Below are 22,259 nucleotides of genomic sequence, written 5' to 3'. Positions count from 1 at the left end.
CGGGTTAGCTTCTATCATCCCCTAAATCCTGTCCTGTCCATACTCTCTATACAGTCCATACAAATTGTACTCCGTACTGTATTTTGCTATTACCAATCAAATAAATTCATTCTTTTTTGGTTTTTTTATTTTCTTTTTTGCCCTCTAGCCTGATTATTATTCTGAATATTATATTCTTAATCTGGTTCCCCCCCCCCATATACAATTTATTATATTGAATTATATCTGAATTACTCCGTAAACCCCCCTCTCTCCCTAACTCGACTGGGTCCCTTCAACTCTTCAATATCGATCGCGGGATCGAAATCTTACTTGATTTAACTTCCTTTGCTCGATTCCTCTTGGGGAGAGATCTTATTTTTGTTTTTCTTTTTTACCCTTTAGTCCATTAGACTACTATTTTACTTCCTTCTCTCCCTCGTGCGTCTCATACTTGGATTGACATTCGGCATTCCCGTCTTTCCTCTCTCTCACTCCCCTCTCTCCTTCCCCTCCTCCTCCTCCTCCCACGCGAGGCCGAACTTCGACCCATTTCACTCCCCATCCCTTGCGTTGCGATTCTCCACGATCGATCTTGACGCGAAAAAAAAGAGAGGAAAAGCAAACTAACTTTCACGCTGTCATATTCCCTCGGCTCGCTTTTCTATTATTCACGACTGGGTCCGGTGTTGCTACTTTCTCTCACTTCTCCCCCCGAGCTTCCCTCTCTCATGTCTGCGGCATTCAGAACCATACACATTTAGTATATACTTTGGTATATACTGTGGAGATACTTTGCGACCTTGGACACGAAAAAAAAAGACCGAACCATCTTTGCCCCGATCGCATCGGATTTCATTCGCGGTCTAAACGCCACCCAATCTCTCGTCTCCAAAGATCTTGGGTTCGCCTTCGCTCTCGTTCTGTGACGGCATCGCATCCCCGAGTTCGCCGCCACCCGGGGACCCTATTTTTTTTTCCCCCTCTTCTCTCAAAACAGTGGAACGGTCTTCCTGGTGAACGTCGGTTGCACGAGAAACAGGTCTCTTCCCGTTGAATTCATTCGGCCGGATCCCGGATTATATTTGGAGGTGGTCCCCAGATCTTCCTCCACTTCCTTCGGAGACACTTTAAAAGGTCACCTCGTTGAGATCTCGGGAAATCTTGGATACGCGATCGGATCGGTGTGCCCTACGATCTCTGGGTTTGAATGAGCTTGGGAACTCTGTCGTGACGGATCTTTTTCCCCCTCCCTCGGTCAACATCATACCACCACTCTTCTCTTCCTTCCCCTCAACGTGATGGGGTCTTTGGAAGCCGCGCCCAGGCACAGGTAAGTTTACTACCTCTCTCTTTTTGCCTTTTCCACCTTCTCGCCTCTTCATCCTCCCTCCCTGCGCAATCAGTCCAAACTTCAATGCTGAACACCTTCCCTCCCACAGAGACCCTTTGCCCGCCATCGGTTTCCTAGGCAAGGACGGTTCGGGGTATAATCCCAAACACCCCATCGCCGCTTCTCCTACCCCTCTCCTCAGTCCAAACAACATGTACGCCGGACAACCGCTCCCCTACTCCTATGCGCCCGCCACCAGCGCACCGTCGCAACCGGGCTACATCTCACCGCCAGAACCGCGCCGAATTCTCGAGGATGATAAAGAGAAACCCAGCGGTCGCCAGTCCTTACCCTCCATCCACGAGGCCCTGGGCAACGATAACCACCTCCCATATCCCGCGCCCACCTCCGCTCCACCACCACAACCCGGCCACACTGCGCCTCCTCCCTCACATCTCATCGGCCGGTCCGGTGCCGAAGGACCTTCAGGACCCCCAAATCCTTTCTCCAATGGCCCCGCCACGGGCTCGCTGATGCGAGAACCGGGCTACCCTGCACACCCGAACCAGCTCCAGGCCGATGCCTCGCGCACCAGTCTCGCCTCCATCAACACGCAAGAGTCCCGCAACACGTCGCTGCACTCGCTCAGCACGGGGAAGTCGCCCACGCAGAGCGCTAAGACTGGAATCACCTCGGTTGCTGGGTCGCAAAATTCCTCCGCCTACGATTACAGCGCGCCGCCTTCTGCGGGCAGTGTCGCCTCGCCCAACGGATACAGCCATTTCACTCCCAACTACTCGTTTCCCCCACAACAACACCAGCAACAGCCACCACCACCACCACCACCACCACCACCGAGCGGCCCGTCATACCCCTCGGCGCATTACGACAACCGAACAGCATATATGGGCGCACCGCGGGTGGACGAGGTCAAGGGTGGATTTGTGGGCCGTCCAATGCCGGGACAGCCTCATTCCGACTCGGTAAAGCGACATCTAGACGTTTATGATGTGGAGATGTCTTTGAATGAGGTAAGAATCTACTATTTCTCTTATTTTTTTTGGGGGTCTCTTTTGTTTTGTTTTCCCCTGTGGCAGTTTGACCGGCAATCTATTTTTTTGTCATAATTCGTTGGTGGGGAAACTTTGATGGCATGGGAAATTACGATCTGTTGATTTGCGGCGTTGGGATTGGCGGTGCCAGGGTCGAGGATGTGGAATTAGTGGGCTGACATATGCTTCTTTGGGAACAGATCTCCGACCTCAGCACGCGAACGTTGGACTTTTCAAGACACTATGCTGCTTTGGCACACCAGACGCAACGGTCTGGACCCATTCTGGGGTCTCTACCCACGTTGAACGAAGTGGAGGACATGCTCCATCTACAGCGCCGAAACCAAGATGCTTTGATTCGGATACGCTCGGCCGTGGTGAACCAGGAACAGGCACTAGCGGAGCAAATGGCGCAGCGAAAGGCGTTCAAGCCTGGGGAAGATGAGCACATGGCCATGTACCAAGAGGAGTTCAAGGGTGCCGGTGGATTTGCCGGGGCGGACTCGAAGAAACGGCGTGGAGTAAGTTCCCAATTTCCCTTGATCTTGTCTTTTCTCTCTTCCTCTCCCTCTTTACCCGGTTATCCCTCCGTTCTCCTTCCCACCCGACTCCATGGGTTGACACCTGCCAACCGGCGTGTCTCAATTGCTCTTGGAACCCCCACACCGAACATTTTCTGGATTCTGGATGGCTAACCAAACTTCTTCCACGTTTTTACAGAAGGCGGCCCCTCCTGGTCGTTGCCACAGCTGTAACCGAGCCGAAACTCCAGAATGGCGTCGGGGTCCAGATGGTGCCCGAACGCTGTGTAACGCGTGCGGACTGCACTATGCCAAGTTGACGCGCAAGATGGGCGCTAACAAAGCGGCGACCCTGGGATCGAACCTGAAGCCCAAGACGGTTCTCGATTCCGCATCGCCAACCAGTCATTAAGCTTGCTTTTTTCTCATGTGGCGTTGGAAAAAAAGGCGGGACATAGAAACGGGGGGGGGGGGCAAAAAGGAGTTCAGTGTTGATCCATTTATCCTTGTTTTATTTGATTTTTTTCTTCCCCTTCTGTTTATTCTCGATTATTTTCCTCCTATCTCTCTTACCTGCCCTATTTTCCTAATCTGTTTGGTTTTCTACGGGGATCTGATGAGTGTGAGATTTTGCTCTCCCTCCCCTTGACGGCATATCTTGTTGTTTTTGACTCGTTTGTTTTTGGTTTCCCATTGGGATGGGAGTATCGTCCTTCCTGATCGGTCACCGTTTATATAATACCCTCGCAGCGTTGGGAGCCCGGCTTCAAAGCATAGACATTCTTTTGATATCGGATTCTCGAGGTTTTCTCTTTTCTTGTCAAGACTGTTTTCTCTCTCCTTTTCCCCATCCATGGCTCTCCTTTTGGTTTCTGGTTTCTGATTTTGGTTCCGATTTTGGGTTCTGATTCTGGATTATACCCTGCATTGACCTACTGTGTCCAACGAGCCTTACTTCGTGTTTTTTTTCTCTTTTACTGTGTTTGTTGTCTCCCTACGTGTCTCTGAGTATGTTAGCTCTCTCCCCCCTTTGCCCTCTGATGTGTGTACGATCTTGGCTGCTTAGCATCTCCACGGACTCTATTGGATGAAACTTGCTTTTTTTTTATTTCTTAATTCTGATCAATGATCGCCCATCGGCACTTGTCTGGCCTTAAATTTCTTTTCTTTTTCCATAGTATACTACGTGCTGATTGCTTGATTGAACTGTAAATCACCTGCGTGTGGCACTGGCCTGGATCTACGCGGCACGATGCTGCCCTTTTTTTTCCTTTGTTTTTCTTTTGAGGTACTCTATAATGCATTATTCCTGCAAGATCGCGATCGATGCGCGAAAAGTCTATCTGCCGATTCCGAATAATTGTAAATCGCCATTCATCCGTTTTTCTTCGTCTTCGCTACCATAATTCCTGCAAGGCGACTTTGTCATTGCCACTGTAGTATGTACCTGTTCGTGAGGATATAGCTCGGCGGTGATATCGAGGAATCGGCCGGCCGAGAATAAAGTCGATGAAGTCATCAGGGCCTGGCGGCAAAACCCGAACGGGGTGAATCTTTGGTTCAGCCGGCGTGGCATTGCCGGGACCGACCGTGGAATTTCGGGCGAGTCCTTGGAATCTACTGGTTCTTGCTAGTAAATGCCCATAGTATGGAGAGTCGGCCGACTATTTACCGTTTCCGGCACGCTTGCGAAGGATTGGGTGTGTTTTTCGCTAGGGATATACAGATGTAGTACAGACACCGGTGCCAAGCAATAAATCTGATTTCATAGAGGCGAATGAAGAGATTTCTTGCGTTTATCCTCCCGATTTGGTTCTAATTGCTAGATTTCTTATTTCTAGGCCGCTGCGTGGCGGGAGGCGAGAATGCCAAGGGGGTTTGGTTGTAGGAACGAACTATGGAGTCGAATGGACAGTATGTATGTGCTCTCCGTATGTAGATCAAATCCATGGGTGATAATTCCCATTGAGTACTACTGTACGTATGGTAGGCGCCGCTCAAAACAGTTAGAGGCGCGAACTACTGCGGAAACTAGTGAATCTGGCAGTTTTAGGGAATCGAGGATGGGCGGATCTTCTATGAGCGTGCAATCGGGTGCGAGTTCATACGAGGAATTTCTGTACTACGTGCATATCTCTTCGGGAGATACGTAGGAATAGCCGCGAATAGACTGGACATGTGGAAACCCTATGTCGATGCTGATGGCGAGGATGGGGGTGGGGATGATCTTCGTTTATAATCGTGCTACTTACGGTGTATATTGACGATCGACTAGTGGAAATAACTGCAAGTGCTCGGATCGAGGTACTGTACTACTTACAGTAAACTCCCGTTTTCGGCACGGGCCTCCGTGCAACAGAATTCCGATGTGCCTAATGAAAGTGTGCCACTAATATCGCGCTAAACCTCATCTAGTAAGAACTAGTCTGTTTTTGGTCTAAAGTAGTCATCCACCCTTCTCTGCTTCCTCCCATTGATCTCGAATCGAGAAAAAAGATGAGCGATCCTCTCTATATCACGTAGATCTCTCTCAGTAATTCCCTCTTGGTGCTGGGCAAATTGAAGAGCTTTATGCATATATTCAATAGCTTCAACACGCGAGAGGATATCCAGCGGTGGTCCGAATATATATTCGTCCTGGTCGTCCTCGCTATCCTGAACCCCATTATCCCCACCTGTATTTTCTTCTGAAAAATGAACGATAATATTAGATAAATCAGGCTCTTCCACGTCGATGTTTTCTCCTGGAGGGTCTAGAAATTCATCTAATACCATAACCTCTGTACCAGGAAGCCGATCGGTCACCTCTGCGTATAAATCACCTAGTTGAAGGTCCTCAGACGGAGACGTATTCATCTCATTAGTGCTAGGACTAATAAGCGTGCTCTTGATAAAGCACTTCTGAATAGTCTCATCTAGGACGTCACGTCTCCAAGCCTAGGTAATCCAATGTAGTGTGTAATAGAGGCTCATTCTCTGCGTAGGATCGACGCCGCGGTCTATCATATTAACCATCCATGTCAACCATTTCTTCCGATAATAGTGCTTAAGGTTTCTAATGATACCCTGGTCTAATGGCTGGTAAACCGAGGTCGCGTTTGGTGGCAAAAAAACGACTTTAATATTAGACGGCGGTGGCGCATATTCAAGCGCAGAGAGATACGCGCTAAAGTTATCGAGCAATAGCACGACTCGTCTTTGTGTGCCAATATGCCTATAAAACGAGCGGAACCATTCTTGCATAACATTACCGCGCATCCATGCGTTCTTGTTCCATCGCCAGACACATCCAAGTGCTAGGATATTGAGTTTTCGTAGAGCACGAGGCATCTTCGCAGTGCCTATTAACCATAGAGGCATTCGATCTAAACCAGTAGCATTAGTCGTTACTACGAGAGTAATCCTGGTCTTGTCTTTTTTATAACCAGGACTACCCTTACTCGATAGACCCCCATTTAGCATTCGACGCCAGAATAGACCTGTTTCATCCATATTATAGACATCGTTTGGCTGATATTAGTCGCAGATAGCCCGAATAGCTTCCATATCGGAATACATCGAAGCCGGAACCGATGCAGATTCGCCATAGGAGGTATGATATCGGATCGAATGGCGCTGTTTGAACCGTGATAGCCACCCTTCAGAGAAAAGTGGCGGGTCGAGATCTTTATACTGGGGTATTTTCTTCCAATATTCGACGGCTTTGCTCTGAATCAATGGGCCTGTTATAGGAAAACCGGCATTCTCGTGACGCTGCTGCCAGATATATAGGGCCTCATCTAATAGAGGCCACCGAGATGCTAACGGGCGTTTGTTCTAACCAGCTAAACCAGTATCAAGGTACTCGTATTTGGATGAAAGAATCTTGGAGACGGTCGCACGGTTGATATGACGATTAAATTAAGATGAAAACCACTCAGCGCATTCTCTCTGAGTAGGTTTAGGGCGTGTCTCCGATGCATAGATACGTAATGCTTTTTTCTGAGCATCGGATATGCCTTTGTTGGGTTGTTTTGGTATAGCCAGTTTAGCTGAAAGAGCGACCGAAGAAGGGGTGGAAGGGTTGGAAGGGGAAAAATCCTGCATTCTGATTGGTCGGTTTATATAACTAAGCAAAAATTGAAGAGAATTTTGTGTGCCAGACAAAAAGGTGTGCCGGTTGGCCTCTTATATATGGGAAAACTCTAAGAAGTGGGTCTATCCAACAGATTTTGGTGCCTAATAAAAATGTGTGCCTAACCTGGGAGTGCCGAAAACGGGAGTTTACTGTACTGTAATGGAGATCAGGGCAAGCAATCGATCGAGGCTAGAGTGCATTGTCCATTGCATCTTCTCAAAACCTAAGATCTCAAATCGTAGAGTTGATTCTTGCGGCCCTTCCAAAACCTTCCATCTCAAATCTCAAATACTTCCCGTCGTAATCCCCACCACGAACCCGCCACCGCTAGAATGCAGCAAGAAGCGGGAAAAAACGAAGCAGTCGCAATATCATTCGATAGGTTTGCGCGCGGGGCGTGTCAGAATTTGTCACGGTCCGCGGTGTCGGGACCGTTAGTAGCTTTTTTGACGGGGCGATCTTCTTTGTAGGGTTTGTTTTGTTTTTTCTTGGGTTGGATAATACACACGTTGGTCATTCGGGGACTGCTCGGGGAGCATGGATTCGAGAATCGAGATTGACAGGTTGGTTCGTGGGGTCTGGTTGGGTATGTAAGGAACCCTTGTTCGGAGGATCGGCGAAGTCGATCGTTGATGGATGTGTGGTCTGAATTAGACATCTAGCCTTGTGAAGGGGTGAGTTACACGCCTGCATTATCAACATTGCATCCTAAGTCGAATTCTGTAGTTCATGTTATGCTGATTACTGACAATGCTCTAGACTACCAACTCTGGGCAAGATGATCTAGTGGGAGACCGATAGAGGGTCTGATGCTGCTGGATGGGGGCTAAATTCTAACTAACTTTCCCATCGAAAACAGAAGTATATCCAGCTGTATTCAGTTAGTCAATTGTGACTTCGGACTCATAGGCCCCGATCGGGCGGAAATTTTGGGAGCATCAAGACTGCGAATCTGGGAGTTGGGCAAATGTAGAAAATTACGAAATTAGGAAAAACACGGTGAAGCAAGCTTAAGTGGTTAGTAGTTCGAAGATCGGGGGCCAAGACTGAGACTAGCAGGGATGTGCGGCGTTGATCGAGATCTCCAAGATGGTATGGCGTCAAGTATTTGAAATCGGTTAGTCGCGCCAGGAACACCCCTTCATAGACCATTTTATGGGGAAATTATTGTTGTTTTGACTTTTGACTGACTCGCTGGAATACATGCTATTGATTTTATGCGTACGAGCATAGTCAATTATGTGTTGTGATTAATGCACTCGATCTGATCAGTTTTAAGGCTGGACGAACTTTGTACGTCTATTTTGTAAGTACACATGCATGCCCATGCTGTTAGGGCTCGACACCAAGGTCTGCCGAGCTGTGTTCATTCGCTGGATTTGATAGAGCTATTTCTGATCAGGGAAGTAGGGACAACCTAATTAGGATAAAGCTACTTTGTTGTGTGCGGACTCCTGTAATCCCTGTGGAGATCGTTAGATCGTGGCTCGGTTATGTTCTGACGATACATCGTACATACGAACCAAGATCAGATACAAACAGGGGGTTTCCAAATAGGGAGAAAGGAGTACATGGTTTTGGGGCTAAGAATTGAATACTAAAACCGGAGTAAGTATGTACATTTTTTTCTAGTCTGATATGCTTGATTATCAATCGACGTAGCGAACTTTCCCTTTGATCGTTCCAGATTATCAGCTCCATCCCCGTCATTTAGATCACGACTGGGATTTTGTTTCGGGCCAAGATCGCCTGGAAATTCAGCCAAAACAATCCCTGACTCTTCAGCCCATCCCGTCCACGGCACGTAACAAACCTTACGAGCATTCGATCCTCGGAACGCGACTTGCGTATTTGCTTAGCGGCGGATACCTTATATCCACAAGGGGAGTACATAGTCACTTAGCTACAGTACAACCCAGATGGTACAGTACTCCGTAGTGTCCAACTGGAGAGGCAATACACAACTCAAAGAAAGCAAGGATTACGAATAAGCCAGTTACACCATCATCTATGAATCTGTTTGAATCAAAGCCCGAGAATAAGAAAAAAAAATAACACTCTGGCAGGCCAGATGGCAGCAACACATCGTCCCGAGATCCGCCTGGTCCCGATCGCGATCCAGACGCCGTGCATGACACGCAACCACCCGCCGCAGCGGCGCTGAGAGACTTGAGATTTGATTTCAGATTCTTGACCTTGTTGGCGGTTGATTATCAAAATAATCACCCCACGAAGCTCGGCGTTCTCCGTCTCCTCGTGTATTCCTTGCTCCGTTGAGTGGGGAGGTAATATTTCAAGCTTGGTCGCAAGCCGCAGTAGCAAATGCATTGAAATGTGTGAAATCGGGAGTGATCGATCTATGTTTGTACTATGTATTATGAACCATGCCTATTTGATGATATACCATGCTTTGGAGAATTTATATCCAGGCCCTATTATTGTCCTGTCTGCGTATACTAGCTATTACTACTACCTCATACAGATACCACCAAAAGAAGACAAAGACACGATCACTTGAGCCTCTCGTTCTCGTATCGCTGGTCGGCCGCAAGGGGAGCTCTGTAAGCACTGAGCTAGTGCAGCGGCTCGAGAAGAGTCGTTTGGTATCCACAAATTATAGTCCTGTATGGAGTACTCAACGACCGGGAGGAATTCCCTACCTATAGTAGCGTCAATAATAAACAGTGTAGAAAGAGGAAAGCGATCCGGTGAGTGGGGTATACTTCCAAGCGCACCACATCGCTACAGATGATCGACTGTTAGTTTAACTCTTAAGCTTTCTGAAGGAAATAGTCAATTTCAATTATATCTAGTTACAGTATCCTGAAAAAAGAACAGCACATACTACTTAGTGATGTTGCAAACCAACAGAGATATTAAGCTGGCATTGTTATGAGATCAACCCTGGGCCTGATCGGGCGCTCAAGTATCCCCTAAAACCCAATGTGCGATGCGATCGGCCTAAGATCGCGCTCCCACTAACTATCGAAGTTCAACCCAAGGCTTTCCTCCCCCCCCGGTTCGTCTCTCCTTTTCCTGGGACCAAGCGAGGTACTTTGTGAGCCCACTCTGTCGGGTCAGGCCAGTGTTTTTATTTTCCTTGGTCTTGAATTTTGGGGAAGGCCCACGGCGGGTTGTTAGTCGTTGATTTCTACATGGATCTTCCCTGTTCGGCTCCAGTCGATCAGATTCAAGGCGTCCCCGAAAATGTCGGTCAGAACTCAAGCACGAGACTAGTTATGATACAGTAATGTAATCCGCTTTTCTCCAGAAATAGGTTTTACATACCAGACATGACAAGCATTGACGATCGTGACGATTGTTCTTACTACTATGATTTAATTACACTTCCCCAAGCGGGTGACCACGAGACTAGCCCTCCGTTATTCAACCTTCTCGTCGCTTAGTTTGACCTCAAAACTTGCCGCTTTTCTCGGCTTTTCATAGCAAAGACCCGCAACTTCCAAATCATCACCATTATCGTGGAGATTGCAAGGGCTTTAAATCGGTAGATCTGAATTTTACCGGGCTCTCGGGCCTCCCGCTTTTCCGTTCTGGGCCCGATCGTGACGGTTTCGTGTGGTGGAGTCTGCGCTTTGACTTCGTTGGGGCTTCTTTAGTTCTTCTGGCCTTCTTTACGTTACTTTTGCGGGCTCGGGGGGTTGCTTAATTTGGTCGCACTATTGATTATACGAACCGGTAAACGGAGCCCGTATTCAATTTAGGCGCGGTACACGAAGTATGGGGCAGTCAGTATTTACATATCTACTTCCCGTTGTAGATATTCCGTACGGAGCATGGCCTTTAAAGGAGATTAGCTCTCGTGTGCTTCGATGAAATAGCGTGTAATCCCATTTTAGATCATTTTTCTCACCCGGATCTATCCGGAAGGAAACCAAATTATCGAGCCCGAGACAATGTGTTCAGTTGCCTGGATGCCTCGTACGGTAAGAGGGGGCTCGTCTGATTTTATGGAGCCACTATGCTGTCGCATCCTGCTCCGTGCACCCCTATACTTGGTTATATCAAATCCGCCTCCCGATCCCCTCGATTACCTACGCACCGGTACCACTAATTAGTGGGTTGGCAACGTACGCGGGGCATAAAGTAACCCGGGGATAAAACAACCAGTCGCAGCTCACAGGCTCGCTTATTCTGAGTTCCGATTGCCCCGTCACGGCCGATCTCACTGGTCGTTCCACAGCACGCTGGTCACTAGCGGCGGCTGAGGTCCGTGGGTCACCACCCGCAGACACGGACGCAGTTGGAGAATTGGGCAAAAAGTCTATCTGGCGGCCTGGGATCCTGGGGCCAATCGAGTATCCAAGTCACTAGTGGCGCCCGTCGTGGAGATTGAATCGATGTGCCCGAACTGCTGGGATGACTATTGATTTGGCTATTATTATTAGCATTCTGAGAGGGTTCCCTTCACGGACCGAGAAGAATAATAGACGAGAAGCTAGCAAAGATCGAAATAATAGGAGCTATCCCTAGATGGGTTTATGTTTGATGGGTTTACTGGGTCCCCGTATACTACTGTACCGGCCAACCTTGGTCAAATAATACGGGAAACCGATCGATCGAGTATCCCGTAGATGTGGATCTCAACATCCCATGCCGAGTCATTCTTATTTCTATTTCCTTCTGTATGCAGTAGTCGGGGATTCGGGGAACACCACCTATGGGGGAGACTACTGTAGGAAGTGTAATAGTCTCACCGGTTATGCTAGGGACTAGAAAATGCTGCAGCTGCAGGAGGGGAGGCGTTCATCTCCTCCGAGATCGACTGCCTCCTGCAGCTGTCCGACACTGCATTCTATTGCATCGAGTTTAACAGATCTCCCTTGCCCATGGCACGCATGGTGCATACGACCCCTAATATCGTCGGCTGTGCGATCGTCGACTGTCGAATCTCGTCACCAGTTACTGACTCACTGCATTGTAGGCCCTGAACTTTGCATGTCGTGGCAGTGTGGCACGACAGGAAAGAGTCATAGCACTGCATCACACCTAGGCTTGGATCTTCACAGTGCATGAACGGATATGCACTAGGGGGAAAATCTTACATTTGGTTAGGGCTCCGCTCGGCTGACGTGGGATCTGAGATCGGCTACGCACACAAACCCACGCGCAGGATGCATCATCTGGCATGGCGGTGTGTTTCTTTTTTTTCCTTTTTTATTTTCCCCGGTATGTATATGTACTCCGTACGATCTCCGTGATACGTACGTACCAGTATGGATTTTCTGGCTAGGTTCGTTTTTTTCGGGTTCTCTGTGCCTTTCTTGACACTCGTGTCAAACCTACCAGATGGCCCGATCGTGGGCGGGTTGGGCCGCGTCACTAGTTCGCGGACAGTATCCATCGTAACGGAGGAATGCCAGTAGAAGTGTTTCTCTTCCCATGAGCTGGCCTCTCGGTCAAAGCCGTGCCTGTAAATAGGGTTCCATCCACAATTGACACGAACTGTAGGCCAGCAAATAGTTCGTCCTAGGTAGCATTCCCCAATACTACAGTGTTGGTCGGAAGACGGGCCGAGAGATCCACTTCATAAGTGAGTCTGCATGTTAACGCGCTGGAAGATTCCTCCGTATTAATATTATCACTTTTTATTGGTCAGAAATCCATAGCGGTTGTTTTTTTCTCTATGTATTGTGCTGGTCTTGGTGCGGCTCGTCGGTATGTTTAGGGGAATATCTAGTGTGCTTGAAATGTGGCTCTTCTAATAATACTCTGGCCCTCTCTAATTTAGATTGGGTGCATCGTTAGTACATTAGTATTATACACGGAGTACACCTGGTTTGGGACTCCTATTGTCTCACGTTTACCACCTATATCCAATGGTGCTGACTCGAGAAATATCCTTGAATCTCAGAGTTTGAACCACAGAATAACAATGCTAGCGATGGAAAAAGGGTCTTACACATCCCCACATGCGACCTGGATCGACTTCGGGCTACCGATCCTTCCTGCAAGGCACCGATTTGGCAAATCGTCCTTTCTGGGGTCCTTCCATGTGTGGTCCACACTCGGTAGAACTTCGATGTTGGCCAAAGCTATGTGAATTTCTCCGCGGAGACAGAACTTGATGACCGGCTTTCCATTTCAAATCTTTCGCATACAGTTGTTCGGTGTATATTAGTTACTACTTACCGCCGAGATAACCCCTGACTAAGCGTACGGCGTTGGTTCGGCTTCATCGGATGCGACGGAACGTTCCGGGCAGATCTATCGAGAAATAGACCAATGACAATATAAAGTGATGTCTCGGAGGAGTTTAGATCTATCCGGCCGAGCTTGCAACCCCCGATGGAGCACGTGGAGTGTTTTAATCTACTTGAATTCATGGAGTGCTCCGTCGCGACACATGATGTCGTCGTTATGATATAATATAGCCGACAGTGCCGTGAGACATGTTCGATTAATCTACTTGAGTCCCTGGCAGCAACGGGGCTTTTTGTAGATACTGTTGGATACCATAGCGTCAATATTACTGGTGATAGTAGCCTACCACTGGTATGCTATGCGGTGGACCGGTATCAGACCGAACACATAAATAATTCTCGAACAACCATGTGACATTCTCTTGTACGACACAACACATCACCTATCAATTAGACTGTCCTCTTGTACACTCACATGTAGGCTAAATAGGCACATGACAAGCTCATCTACCGCCAAACTGCCTTCGCAATCGAATTGATATAATCAATCCCTTCCTTGCGCCAGGTGTCGGCCTCCATGTAGCTGGTTATATTAGCACTGAACAGTAAATCAACCGGCTTATCCTTTCCGTATGCCTCCCAATGGATGGACTTGTTCACAACGCCAGAATTGGGATTCAAGTCGTGAATGAACGAGGCCCACATGCTCGTCATCATAGTGCTAAGATCGATATAAGACTGTGGCACACCTGCAAAAGGCTTTCCGTAGTGATATCCGAGTCCATCGATGTTGTGGAATACGAAAGAGACTTCTTCGAAATGCGTTGCTCCCTCGATGAGCGGGACGTCAGCAGAGTGCACGTCAAATCGGTAACAGTAGGCCGGCGTCGAGGTCTCGGACCATGCCTCGCATTGTCGGCGCCGATTCGCGTGCATGGTAAAGTCACCAGCGAAGGCGCTAGTTCGTCGCCATTCATAGCCCATTGAGGGTACGCGCTGGTCACCAAGGAATGCTGGAATACCCTGCGAGGGGTCGTCGGGGTAGAGTTCCAAGATGCGGTTAGCCATGGAGGCAGGCAATTGCTTGCCTATTGATCCATCTAAGCTGAGATTAGTTATGAACTGGAGCAAACATTGTGTGCAGTCGGCTTACCTGTGAGATACTCATACCACTGCTCGGTGGTGTTGATTCCCGTGGGCCCAAATGCAGTTCCCTCGTCCATGTTCGTTCCGGAGATAATGGGCACTCTGACAAATTCGTGGTTGTTCAACTGTACACTGCCATAGTCGCGCATGAAATCTCCATCAACTACGGGCGAGAAATTGTAATCAGAGGAGCCGCCAGTCCCGTTCAGAACCGAGTTGAGTGTTTCGAAAGGAACTTCGCGCAAGCACTGGAGCGAGTCCGCTGCGTCGGCGCAATTGACACTAGCAGCCAGGGTATCGTAAGAGGACTGATAAGTCGTGAAGTTACCAGCACTAGCTGAGATGGAACCTCCCGATTCCATGATACCACCCCGGAACAATTTATCATCTCGGCCTCCATATGCGGTCAATTGATAGCCCACTGACATGCCACCGGCCGACTCGCCCCAGATTGTGACCTTGGTAGGATCGCCGCCAAAGGCAGCGATATTCTCCTGAATCCAATGAAGTGCCAATCTCTGGTCTCGCAGACCGAGATTGGTGTTGCCACTGCCGGAGACTTCGCTTGAGCTGATGAATCCCCAGGCGGACAGTCTGTAGTTGAGAGTGACGGCAATGAATGGTTTACCTAAACACCGATTGAAGTTAGTTTCCAGAGCTGAAGATAATGAAATGTCTTTGTCATAAAGTACCAATTTTGTATGAGTTCTCAACGATGGCAGACATGTTGTACCGCTGGTCTCTCCCCGATCCCATCCAGAAGCCACCACCATGAATCCAGACTCCTACCGGGAGCTTGGAGTTTGACTTGACAGACGAGTCTCGGATGACGTTCAAGGTCAGACAGGCTTCGGATTGGGGGTACCAGATAGAGTCGGACTAGCACCATGTCAGCGAATTTCAGTTGTAGAATACGGAAACTAGACTTACCCCATATCCAACACAGATATCAGAATACTCTGTCGCATCGCGTGCCCCATTCCAAGTCTCGTTCAATGACTGTGGCGCGGTGAACCGTAGGTTACCCACAGGCTGCTGGGCATAGGGCATACCCAAGAAGAAGTCCTGGTCATAAGTTGTACTATGCACACCAGTATAAGTTCCATTGCGAACACGGACACTGGGAGCAGAACTTCCGCTGGGAGCTGCATGGACCATTGCCCACACAGCGAGAAAGCCAGTCGCAATAGCGAACATAGTAAGTTCCTGGCAATGAATTTATCCTGAAACTACACAAACATCGACCATTCTCCTCGGACCTATGGCCAAATATATATACCATCACTGAGAAATCCGGGGATATTTTACATCATGCGGGGAAGCCAACGGGCCCCACACCCAAATTGTTCACGATCAGCGCTCCCTTCACACAAGAATGATGCAAGTCGGTCAAATTCTGGCCCCGAAAACGGGCAAGATATGCCGTGAAGGATTGCCGTTGTCTTTCTAGAATATTTTAAGCTTCGACTCGCGAGACTGTCGGCTTCGCTATAGGCCCGATGTCCAAGTATAGAAGAAGAGGCGTCCCTTCTGCGGGACAGGTGAGTTAGACCCGCTTACGACGGCACAGAAATACCCACTGGAGTGATAGAATGCGGAGAAATAATCTGGAAGCCGCTTAATTCAGGCGGATGAATGCCTGGATTGGTGATAGGGTGGTCATCCTAGTGGCTATAAAAGTTAGTGGAAGACCGAGGTTTATCCGGAGAGGGGTTTCTTGATTTCATTGCAACCGCCGAGGTACAGATTAATAATTGGCAGCTGCAACGGTGAGAAAAAAACAAGTTTTGTTGTTGAGCGATGGTGCTGAAGTCATCTGGTGGGTGTCTATAAGGATTTGGGCATCCTTGGGATGCCGAGGATCCAGGGTGATCAGCTATTTGAGGAATTAGCTGACAGGGATTCTTGTAAGCAAGTACAGGCGTCTAACTTGGCTTTGTGGGGTCAAGACAGCCCTGCGGGGGTTGTGCTTGCATGCATGAGAAGAATAACTTATGAAGCCGGCTGTCTGAGACACGGTGATTGTACAAGACGGGTACTGATTGTGACCATTAACAAGCATTGGGATGACAGTTTAAAAATCAAGCTTTATCTACCTTTCAATAGATTGGTTTACAATGAGATGGACCGTTCTGTCTATGTTCTTATTTAACTCAGCGTCTGTGGATATATAGCAACCATTCAAGACGAATATCTCCCAGATTCTCTCTTTTATTTCATGACTGATGAATTGATGGATATCCAGGGATTATGCCGAGTCTGTATTGAGCGAGGAAGAGCAAGATGACTTCTTTGCTGGCCCATCGCTTCTCTACTCAAATCTTGACTGACAAACTCCTTGGTTGCCTTGATTTATCGTAGACTCGAGGGGAGCTTTGGAGGTCAATCCTCAATCTCTTCACAGGAAAACCAAAACGCAGGCTAAGAGCAACTTTGAAGGCAATCAAAGCACCCGACAGATACGGATACTGGGCCACAACTTGCAGTGAAGCCCAGAGTGATGGAAGAGAATTTGCACTTAAGGTCGAATTTAGAAGGCGAAGGTCGTTTTGGCAGATGTCTCTTTATTTATGGAGAATGAAGAAGAATACGAGCTATCCATGTCGTCCGTATAACAATCGCGCCACATATCGCGTGGCGCCAAAAAGGAGTTCAGCCGCTCCTTGGCCAATCTTTAACAATGGGTAATTCTCTAGTCCGATTGGACTGGGCTTCAATTTACCACTGACCCTGAAGCTCCCGTTGGAATTGGAATAAATTCTGAGTTACTCAACCAATCCAAGTGCCCACGATACGAGCAGGTGACTGCATCCCAACAGGCATCTACAATCTTTCTAGGAATGATCTGCAAATGGGGGACACAAGCGGAAACCGCGACGTGGAAAATGTATATGACAAGCCCTTTCTTAGCTCAGAGAACTTTGGCGTTATGCGTGTGACATACTACTGACTTTCAAATTCCTCGAGTGCCAAAGAATTCGCTATCTGATTAATTAGGGGGACCATCGTGGCAGCCGGAGAAGATTAGGCTTTATCATCCCGCCCAAGTGAGCAACAAACCGCGAACCCTGCAGGATAAAGTTGCACATCTTTTACCCTACATAGTAAGGATCAGAGATGACAAGGGCCCTTAATATCCAGTTGGAAAGTGGTGATGCTCAGCCCCGAAGATTAAGATGCATTAAGAATACGAGGTCTGAGTCCTTATGATGCACCTCCCCTCCACCATTGCCCCCTTTCACTCGTTTACAGATACATAAAGACGGCTCAGTGGACACCCGCGAGGGAAACCAATATAGCTTAATTCTACCGTTTTTTATCTATCACTTACATTAATTTCCAGATGGACCTAACAGCGATTCTCCTAGCGCTACATATCCTATCGGTGCTGCCGTCTGCGAATGCATGGACATTCGTTTGGCGCAATGCATCGGACAACGCATTTGTGGAACATGACCAGCAACCGATGTCATGTACTCAAATAAACAACGCACAAGGAGAGATATTCGAGTGGGACTCTGAAGAAGGACCTTTCGCTATCTCTCTATATGCCAACACAGACTGCTCGGGTCCACCGGGAGGCTATGCCACACATATCTTCAACAAGAACGCGAGCAAGCCGATTCTTTCATTCAAAGTCGATTCAACCGCTACAACGACGACCTCTTCGACAACTACCACATCGACATCTAGTTCGAGCACTTCAAGTAATACTCAAACACCGACAGCTGCTCCCACGACTGCGTCTCCCTCCCCATCGCCTTCTTCGTCTGGCACTACACTATCCGGCGGAGCTATTGCGGGTATTGTAATTGGAGTAGTCGCAGGTGTTGCCATAATCGGAGGGTTCTTGTTCTTCATGGGTCGACAGAAGCGCCAAAAATCGACCCCTGATACTGGCCCTAGTCTGGGTTACACAGATCCCTCGTACAGGTCCCCCTCGTCGTACAATTCACCGTCGTCGATGGGCCCCGGCTTGTCGTCAGAGGGGCAAAAGCCACCGCACGCTCGCTCTGCACCGAGTTCAGGTACGGGGCCTATGCGGGTGGTCGAGCTTGAGGGTGATACCACGGCGGCTGAGTTGAGCAATGCTCATGTGGTTAATGAAATGGAGAGTCCTGTCAATGTCAAGGGGCCACTATATTGAGTACGGGACACGGTCCGATCAAGCGAGAAGTGGTGGATTCATAGGAACCCGTGCTGATTCTGTCTGGAACAGATCGTGTATTAACGGATTTCTTTTATGATGTTTGTTATACCCAAGCGATGACCAAAAATCGAGCGATTACCAAGTGCCTCCCTGATGCAACGATAGAAGCCACTGATAAATAGATAGATGTAAAAGGTTAACATGAGGGAACTGGGTTGTTGAACGGAATTTCAAATGTGTAGCCTAGAGGGCTGCTTCTTGTTGCCCACCACGGACTATATGCAAAAATCGATTTCATCATCTCTCTAGTGTTACCGCCAGAAAGAAAATTCTCCAGGCTGTCTATCAGCCCATGCAAATACGAAATGCTTCTGTCTAATTCTTTTTGCCCCGCAGGAGCTCCCAACCGATGCTGCCATGCTTGCCTTCCTTGGCAGTCACCTCCTCAACCGCCTTGACAAGATCGTAAGTGATCTCTTCAGAAACAACGCTGTCATGCTTATAGCTCGGATGCTTGGCCACGAACTCGCGGATCCACTTCGCACCCGTCCAAAGCGTGCCGTCCGCACGTTTCCGGATCAGGTCCAGGTAGCTGGCAAGGAAGCAACGTGTCTCGACATCAACGTTGACGCTGTTGAGATATGACTCAACCAGGGGAATCAGACCGGGGAATCCGTCAGGGCAGCCATTCACAATCTCGGCGATAGTCATCAGCTCGTACTCTGTTTCCACAGGGCCAAGAGGCGGCGATGGTGGGGGTGTGTTGACTGCCGACGATGTAGTGGAAGAGAACGTGCTGCCATGAGAAGAGTGCTGCGCAGCGTGTCTGGGGGCGCGGCGTCCGAAGGGATCCTTGCGGAAGTAGAATTTGCTATCGAGCACGGCATTGCGGGCATGAGCCGTTTCCATGTTCTCGGTTGTGCGCGGAATGGGTAGATAGAAGTTGAGGTCGAAGCTGAGAATAGCACGAGTGATGAGGACGATAAAGATGCTGAACGCTGCGTTCTCAAAGTCGGTGATCTGGATTTCCATCGACCGGAACTCAACGCGCCAGCCAATGTCATCCTTCTCGGATGGTGGCGGCTTGAATCGCATGTGTTGCCAATTGGTAGATTGGAGATTCTCGAAATGATCTCCCTTGTGCAAGTCGAGCTCTTCCAGATCCTCCGAGAAGATGACGAGTGGGTCGCGAATGAAGAGGTGTGCGAAGTGGGTGGCAAGCATATCATCCATGCCTCCCTCTATTAATCGGTTCTTAATATCCTCGTCAACGACGAGATCAGGGTCCAGGTATTCCTTGCGCAACCGAGGATCTTGGGAAATATAAGTAGAGTTGGAAGCATATCGAGACTTGGGAATTCTCCATCGGTCATTTTTAAGAGGCTAAGTTGAAGTCAGTTAGCAAGGACAGGTAAAGAAAACGCCTTGTATATCACTCACAGCTTCACCAAGCTCTTCAGGGGTTCTGTCATCCACTGCTGCACCAATCTGATTCCAACGCACATCCGTGTCAACCAGGAATCCCTTGTAGATGGGCGTGGCGGCAGTGAGAGCCAGAAGAATGGGTCCAAGAGGACTCAGTTGATCATAAAGTTTCCGGCCTTCAGTCATATTCTTGGCCTGGAAGGTAATCTGCAAGCAACAGCTGCCCATACCAAAGGCCATTGCGTCCATATAAACGTGATCATCTTTGGCGGCGCCATTGCGAACATCGGCATCCTCCGGCCACTGGTGAAGATCATAATTGACGGTAGGATCTTTGAACGGGGAAGGAGTATTCTGGTCCTTGAAGACTGGCACATTCAGCTCAACCTTGCGCCCTCTTCGTGACCGAATGTTGGCCGCTAGAGTCGGGAAACGGATGTGTGGGTTGGCAATCTCGTCCGGCACAAATTGTGAGCGCAGAGCAGGCCCAGACGGGGGGTAGTAAGGCTGGATGTAATCGTCCTTTGTGCCCAGTCGCGGGAAGGTCGTAAGGGTAATCGGGGATTCGTTAGGGGCCATGTGTGCCTTTGCGACTTCTCGTCTCCACTTCATGTTGGATTCTACCTTCAGCAGGTCCTTGAATCCGATACCCCAAGGTTCTCCCGGAGTGGCTTCAAGCATGAAACGGCCGAACTCGGGATGGAAGTGCGGAGGTTTCTCTCCCTCGCTGATAGACAATATGAGAAAGCAGTCCCAATTTCCTATTTATAACCAGTCCAAACTTACTGCTCTCCACGTTCTCCATCTCCACCGGAGCCTGCCGTCCAAAGAGCCTCATCACGAGCGAGGGACTTGAGAATTTCGGCCTGGGCGAGAGACAGTCGGGCCTTCTTGGCTTCGTCATCGAGGGCTACCACGAGGTATTCGACCTATAATAATTAAGACATGAAAAGTAAGCTTCTCTGAGACCTGGGCCAAGTTGAAAATTGAGCCGACCTACCTCATCACCCCAAAGAAGGGCATCTCGCTCTTTGCCCTTGGCTCGTCGCCAATTTGCCAACAGTTGCTATACAATCCGTTAGCTCTTGCACACACAACGAAAGTGATCCATGACGTTTGAGCAACGATGCGCGCTCCTTTTCCATACCTCAATTCCCCACTGTCGGACTTGGTCCGCCTTCTTCTTGGCCTCCGGCCATTCCAAGGCGGTTCCCAGCGCTCTTTAGAAAGGCCTGTTAGATATGCTTCTTTCGCGTTCAGATCCCCAGTCTCAACATCGAAGCAGCACCTACAAAAGACCCATTGTGCTGGTATGGTAGTGTCAATCGTCGTAATGCCCCTCCAATTAGTCCGGCAGTTCCCCAATCACGGCAATGCGGGTAAAGATGTAAGTAGGAATCTCGACTAAAGACCGAGATGAAGAGGAGCCCGCGGGCAATGCGGGAGGATAGTTGTTGACCCGAAGAGAGATTTAAAGAAGAGAAGAACAACGGCGCATAGTCCCCGCGTTCCGCCCGATTCTTTTCAGTTCTCGCATGAAGAGGGGAATTTTCAGACGCCGCAACGCTTCCCGGCGGGGCTCAGGCCTGGGCAGATTGCGGCGATAACGGCGGATTTCTAAGCAGTCAGGTGATGGTTCCGCGTTTACTGGAATAATGGAAGTACAAAAGTATATGATCTTCAATTTCTCTATACTTTTCCAGGATTGTTGAAGAGATTTACTTTGGTTATATACTCAACTTCCAGGCCTCGGACTCGGGGCTATGGAATCCTGGTCAGAAATCCTGCAGTCAGGCACTGGCGCATAGCGCGCCACACTATTATCCAGTGCCTGTCGGAGACAGATCCCGAATGTCCAACACATGCACAGGTACCCCCCGCAGAGGAGCTCGCTTGGATCTGTAAGCCACCAAATATGCCAATACGAAGGGAAAAAGCTACTATAGGGACATGGAGATTCTAAAGAGCCCGTCCAAGCTGCTGACAAATAGGAAGGGGATCAACATCCACCATACCCAAGCTGTGATATCCACAAGTTGATGTGCCCCCGCGATTAGTATGACCATCGACTCCATAGCCCATGGCCTGGAGAAAGAAAGAGCTGTATTCATTACTCTCACATAAGAGGATTATGTCAAGTCTATCCAGGATACGTATGGCTGACCAATCGGCTGTAAGACAGTCGCATTTCTTTCTGGCTTGGGCATTTGCGGAGACCATAAGTGTATCGTGCAGCCTTAGATCTTACCAGCAAAAGTCGACGTGGAGCTGCTCCAAGATCGACTCGTAAAGATCGTAGTGGGCAGCCATGATGACCTACTAGAGTAAAGGAAAAGACTGGCTAGAATTCCGGGTGGTTCCCAAACGCCATA

The 22,259-nt window shown here is 48.8% G+C and overlaps 4 protein-coding genes across 4 annotated transcripts; 2 read left to right on the top strand and 2 right to left on the bottom strand.

The window, feature by feature from the left end:
* Positions 1-1,280: 1,280 nt before the first annotated feature.
* Positions 1,281-3,297, top strand: nsdD (GATA-type sexual development transcription factor NsdD; the record flags this gene model as incomplete). Its single annotated transcript, XM_056697557.1, has 4 exons — positions 1,281-1,312; positions 1,422-2,343; positions 2,565-2,885; positions 3,085-3,297. The coding sequence occupies 4 exons, from the start codon at positions 1,281-1,283 to the stop codon at positions 3,295-3,297; spliced, it is 1,488 nt and encodes a 495-aa protein (XP_056556082.1).
* A 10,376-nt stretch (positions 3,298-13,673) lies between these two features.
* N7496_004627 (uncharacterized protein) lies at positions 13,674-15,509 on the bottom strand (the record flags this gene model as incomplete). The annotated part of the gene is made up of 4 exons (XM_056697556.1): positions 13,674-14,266; positions 14,320-14,940; positions 15,005-15,191; positions 15,243-15,509. 4 exons carry the CDS (start codon positions 15,507-15,509, stop codon positions 13,674-13,676), a joined length of 1,668 nt encoding a protein of 555 aa, XP_056556081.1.
* A 2,146-nt stretch (positions 15,510-17,655) lies between these two features.
* On the top strand, positions 17,656-18,459 carry N7496_004626 (EGFR-like transmembrane domain-containing protein; the record flags this gene model as incomplete). Its single annotated transcript, XM_056697555.1, has 1 exon — positions 17,656-18,459. The coding sequence occupies one exon, from the start codon at positions 17,656-17,658 to the stop codon at positions 18,457-18,459; it is 804 nt and encodes a 267-aa protein (XP_056556080.1).
* Positions 18,460-18,837: 378 nt separating this feature from the next.
* On the bottom strand, positions 18,838-21,190 carry N7496_004625 (glutamate--cysteine ligase; the record flags this gene model as incomplete). Its single annotated transcript, XM_056697554.1, has 6 exons — positions 18,838-19,845; positions 19,903-20,614; positions 20,674-20,816; positions 20,888-20,953; positions 21,035-21,107; positions 21,180-21,190. The coding sequence occupies 6 exons, from the start codon at positions 21,188-21,190 to the stop codon at positions 18,838-18,840; spliced, it is 2,013 nt and encodes a 670-aa protein (XP_056556079.1).
* Positions 21,191-22,259: the final 1,069 nt, after the last annotated feature.

Source organism: Penicillium cataractarum, assembly GCF_028827025.1.
Source record: "Penicillium cataractarum strain IBT 29864 chromosome Unknown utg000004l, whole genome shotgun sequence".
Taxonomy (NCBI): Eukaryota; Fungi; Ascomycota; class Eurotiomycetes; order Eurotiales; family Aspergillaceae; genus Penicillium; species Penicillium cataractarum.
This window is presented reverse-complemented; position numbering and strand designations above follow the sequence as displayed.